Source organism: Lactuca virosa, chromosome 9, assembly GCF_052849685.1.
Source record: "Lactuca virosa cultivar CGN04683 chromosome 9, Lactuca_virosa_CGN04683_v6, whole genome shotgun sequence".
NCBI classification, from domain to species: Eukaryota; Viridiplantae; Streptophyta; class Magnoliopsida; order Asterales; family Asteraceae; genus Lactuca; species Lactuca virosa.
Window position 1 is genome coordinate 182,082,448 of NC_136434.1, and position 4,914 is coordinate 182,087,361.

Here is a 4,914-nt window from a genome sequence, read left to right on the forward strand (position 1 = left end):
AGCTTTGGCTTACGGTTTCAGTTTATTGTTTCAGGTACTTCAAAGGATCGTGGGAAAACGAATGCGTGATTGTACACATCTTCCTGACATTGGATCTTGGGATACTCTGATTTTGAATAATACTTTGAAACTTTGGTTTTGTAAACACTTTATGGATGAAATGGGTTGTTTTTTTGAAACATTAAAATTTATTGTGATGTTTGGGATGTTACAAGTTGGTACCAAAGCTTTGGTTTGAGAGAACTGGATGAACATTCGTGTGAATCCATACTCAAACTAAGGAACTGCAACATTTTTAAAATGATTTTTAAAATTGTTTTCAAAAGTAACCACGAAAGGATGTGATGCTGCCGAAGCAAGAAAGTATACCCCAAGTTACACTGTTATTTGATATGATTTTTATGGTAGAACAGCATGCTAGTTGTAGGGTAGGGATTTTCAGGAATTGCATCATAGAATTGCATGTCTTATTCTTATAGAATTTTCTTGCTTATTTCTTTTGTAGGAACTGCATGACAGTTTTTTGTAGGAACTGCATGACAGAATTGCCTGATTCGTATAGAGTTTTCTTGCTTATTTTTTTTGTAGTTGCTTATTTTTTTTGTAGGACTCTTTTGGTGTGAACCAACTACCAAAATTATTTTTGCAGATTATCATGTCATACTACGAAAATCAAGGTTTTACCCTTGAAAGTTGGTCAAAAGAATGACCACACAAGCTCTTTCGCTTTGGATGATGCGAGGAATCAATCTTACACCCTTTAGTTTTCAACTATGAATTTGGCATTAATATTTTTTTATTAATTATATATTCCGGTGAACTAAAAATCATTGTTGTGTGAACTGTACATGTTATAGTCATATGGATGTAGGTGAAACCTGCGAGTTAGGACTTTAAGATGAAACAATTACTTTTACAAACCTAGAGGAAATCACTAAATAAAAGTTTACAAGACAATACACTCGAAACAACTGTTTGATACAAAAACGACCATGGCCATTCTTTGTGGAGGTTTAAAGCAAATGCACTCTCTCGTTTTCAAAGTTGTGTAGTCTAAGAAAGCTAGGACGATAAGCCAATCCGTCGATGAAGCCGCCAAATATTTCAGTGTCTACAATTGTTTTCCTCCGAGGACAGTAAATGAACATAGCGCCAAGAGAAATTCCCATCAAAATAGTTCCATCTTTAAAACCCTCAATTAGATATATGGTTTGGTCCCACAGCATATTAAGAACAGGGCTGATAATTTTCTCAATCACCAACTCTTTATGCCAAGAGTTATTGATCCCATATTCCTTCATCACCCAAACTATCAATTTAGACTCGTAGGTATCACATTGACATAAACAACCATTTATGACTCCCAAACTTGGGAAATAGTCCCCACTTTCGGAAGGAGGAGACGGGAACAACTCAAATGTCTCCTTATCAAAATCAAAAGCATAAATCTTATTAGGGGAATCCTGGAAAAGAACAGTCCAATGAGCATGGCCATTAAAAAATGACCCATCGAATCGATTGTCCAAGTATGGTACATGGCCTAGACTTCTCCATTGGCCAGTGCCAAGGGTGTAGACCTCAGCTTCTAATAGGCTTGGCCGAGATGTTGAGGTAGGATCATGAGGTATATTCCTTTGGAAAATCCGTATCACTTTGTATTCCTGTGTAAGTGAGCCAACACCAAAAAAATAAACAATCTCTGCAATACCTTCTCTATGGTTAAGGTCAAGGCTCGTGATAGGGTTATGTAGTAAATGGTGATGATCGAGTTCATCTTCAACTTCCATCAACCTCAAAATGCCTGTGACTGTGTCAATTGCCTTTTCTTCTCTGGAATAATGATGGATTATGAAGCCTGCGGGTGATCTGGCAGAGAGGTGAAGATTGGCAAAGTAAGAGTCTGAAACGAGATCCAACCACTTCTTGCATACACATTTGCAATGGATGATGGTCTTCACAGGAAGTCTGGAGAGAATATCGACAATCACATGTCCCGGTAGGTCTTCCATGGATGGATCCAATAATTTTCTAGATTTTGATGGTGGCATTGCAAGATCCAAACCAATATTCAACCGGATCACAATATAACTGACATAATATAAACAAAATAAAAATTAACTAAAAGACAATTTATAATAAAATTATGAATTAACTACCAACAAACCCTAACAAAAATATTTCCTTAATCCTAAAAAACATATTGTTGCATAACCAACGATAACTAAAACTTAACACAATTACTACTAACGAAAGCTTTACCACTAGCAATTACGAGTTACCAACCCCTTAACGTCTAATAATTAACAACTAGCAGATCTGAGTTATCAAAACCTGACAAAATTCACTAGTAATATATAATAACTATCAACTAAAAAGAGTAGTAATTATTGATAACTTTGTACCTAACGAGAGAGATCAGTAGGCAAGACACGACAGCAACCTACAAAGAGGGACGAAGTCTGCAGTCTGCGGGCTACAAAAAAAAAAAAGACAGCATAAAAACAACACTAATGATTTGTACAAAACAAGAATTTTCCACATACAAAAAAAAAAGGCTGCATAAAAACAAGGATTTTTAGTTGTACAAAACCCTAAAAGCAAATCATCTAAACAATCTTTGTATTGAATTGGAAGCAAATATTAACTCTTCTTGATGAACTTGGGATGTGATGATGTAAATATGTAATAATTTTGTAGTAAAGGAAGCTCCTCATGCAAATAATAAAAAGAAGCCAATATCATATCATTTTTGAGCTTCTGGCAACGAATTAGAAAGAAAAAAAATCAACAGCAATAATCACCTAAGGAGCCAAGACAAAACAAGTTTTCAATCAAATATCTAATGTATGTCAGTCAGTCTCCAAACTATGTTTTCTATCCTAATATGTGGGTAAAGCTTCTGAATGAAGTGATTGAGAAGCCACAAGGTCTAAGCACTCTTCAATCAGCCATGTGTGTTGAAATCAACATGTTCTGCAAATACGATAACTTCTGACGAGCTTAGAAGACTGTTCTCAAATGGGGCTACTAGATACACACGAATGGCTTCTTTTCGATTCAAAAGCCACACATGGGGAATTTGCAACAGGAAATGCATCTGAGTTTGACTGTACAGTGGCGATTCAGAGATGATCCTTCTAATTGTGCACCATCCGACCAGATTCAATTTCAAGAACCCTAGCCGATTTCAGAAAAAGAAAAGAGAAAGCCGATTTCAAGAACCCTTACCTGTGGTGCGGCGTCAGCAATGAAAGTAACAACGACGGCGAGAAGCAGAGGGACGGGAGGATGAGGATGGAGGTGGCAGAGGTGTGGTGTCTACCACACTTTTTCCCACAAATGTGGTTTCTTTGTCACACGTAGTGCGGATACCTTTGTGACACGTAATGTGGATACCATGACACGTAGTGCGGATATTTTTTTTAAACAATTCAATTTCAATAAAAAAAATAAATTTCATTGCTTAACAAAAAAACAAAAAAAAAAACCATAACATTTTATTATTTAAAAAAAACGTGACATTAAAAAACTCCTAAACACTTAGAAAATAAAAATAGCTATAATTTTCAACCTACAAACGTTAAAAAACACATAACACGCGAATATAAAAACTAATTAACATCGGGGGCTGAAACCAAAAGTCTCAAAAAAAATCCAAACTTATATATTTATTATTTTGTTAAATTGCCGATGTCAATTATTAATAGAAGATAATATTATATCACGAAAAACATTTATTTGAGAACATACTGAATAAAGCAAAAAGCATAAGTCGACAAAAACTTAAAGGTTATAGGCTTCTATCATTGTCATTTACAGAACATTTAATAGGAAGTACATGCAAAGACTTTTCGTTCACCGAATGGTTTCACAATTTCAAAAGTTACAAAAATAAAACACGAGCATTCGTAAATTAGAGATTGAAGCTGTTAAAAGATAGCAATCTACATACAAGGAAACCTTAGAAACGAGACGGCAACACACGATTTCTGTCAAACATTGAGGCGACGAAGAGCTAGAGTTGCCGACATTGTCCGACGTCAATTCTAAAGCGGCGACCATATACAAGAGAGACGCGGTTAGGGTTTTTTAGTTTTTACTCTTTAGGTTTCTTTGATCTACTTTTTATGGGTTTATAAAAGTCTGAATTGAGATCGAGTATTGGGCTTTTCTCTATTAAATTTAGTAAAGTTTATTTATTTATTTATTTGATATTTTTATAGAGTCCCGATTTTTTGAAAATGAGTTAAATTTTGATATCAGTTGTTTTATTACCTTAGTAACTTCCCTTTTTTTCTTTCTCAATTTTGAAATTGTGTCCATACTTTCGTTTTTGGTTAGCATCATCTGCATCCTATTTCAATCACATCATCAAGAACCAAACTCGTCAAGATTTTTAGCAAGTTATTGGGCAAAAAAAACGGGGGGCCATGGCCTCCCCTGGCCCCTTAAAGGATCCGCCCCTGATTAACATAATGTTTTTTAACACCGACTTTCATCGCCAAAGCAATTTCAAGCTCCTTCCCGGTCATGTGATTTATGTCTAGCGTTAGTACTTTCGTGTTACTATCCCTTTGTTTACTACGCTCTCTTTCAGAATGAATTTGCAAAAATTTATCCATTCTTTCGTTTATACCCTTCACCTTGTGCCCCATCTCTTTAAAGTCATCCGAATCTACCGCTTTGTCTTTGTCTTTTCATAATGCTTTGTCCCTTCCCATTGGTCGGAAAGGTGGTGTAAATTGAACGGGTTCATCATCGTTGAGGTTGATCCAAACATGAGCATCTAATGTAGTGTGCTCGGATTCAAATTTTCTTGAGCATTTTGAACCACTATCGATATGCTTGTAAGGTTTTTTTTTTCAGTTTTGGTTATCTTTCACAACATTCTTGTAACATCCATAAAAATCATGA

At 35.4% G+C, this 4,914-nt stretch overlaps 1 protein-coding gene across 1 annotated transcript; it reads right to left on the minus strand.

Moving 5' to 3' along the window:
• Positions 1–792: 792 nt before the first annotated feature.
• Positions 793–3,343, minus strand: LOC145136004 (F-box/kelch-repeat protein At3g23880-like). Its single transcript, XM_079070208.1, has 2 exons — positions 3,229–3,343; positions 793–2,088 (listed from the first exon to the last, which is right to left on the minus strand). Exon 2 carries the CDS (start codon positions 2,046–2,048, stop codon positions 1,014–1,016), a length of 1,035 nt encoding a protein of 344 aa, XP_078926334.1. The 5' UTR covers positions 2,049–2,088; positions 3,229–3,343; the 3' UTR covers positions 793–1,013.
• Positions 3,344–4,914: the final 1,571 nt, after the last annotated feature.

Coding starts and splice junctions, on each gene's coding strand:
- LOC145136004 (XM_079070208.1), bottom strand. CDS start 2,048: ATGCCACCATCAAAATCTAGAAAATTATTGGATCCATCCATGGAAGAC.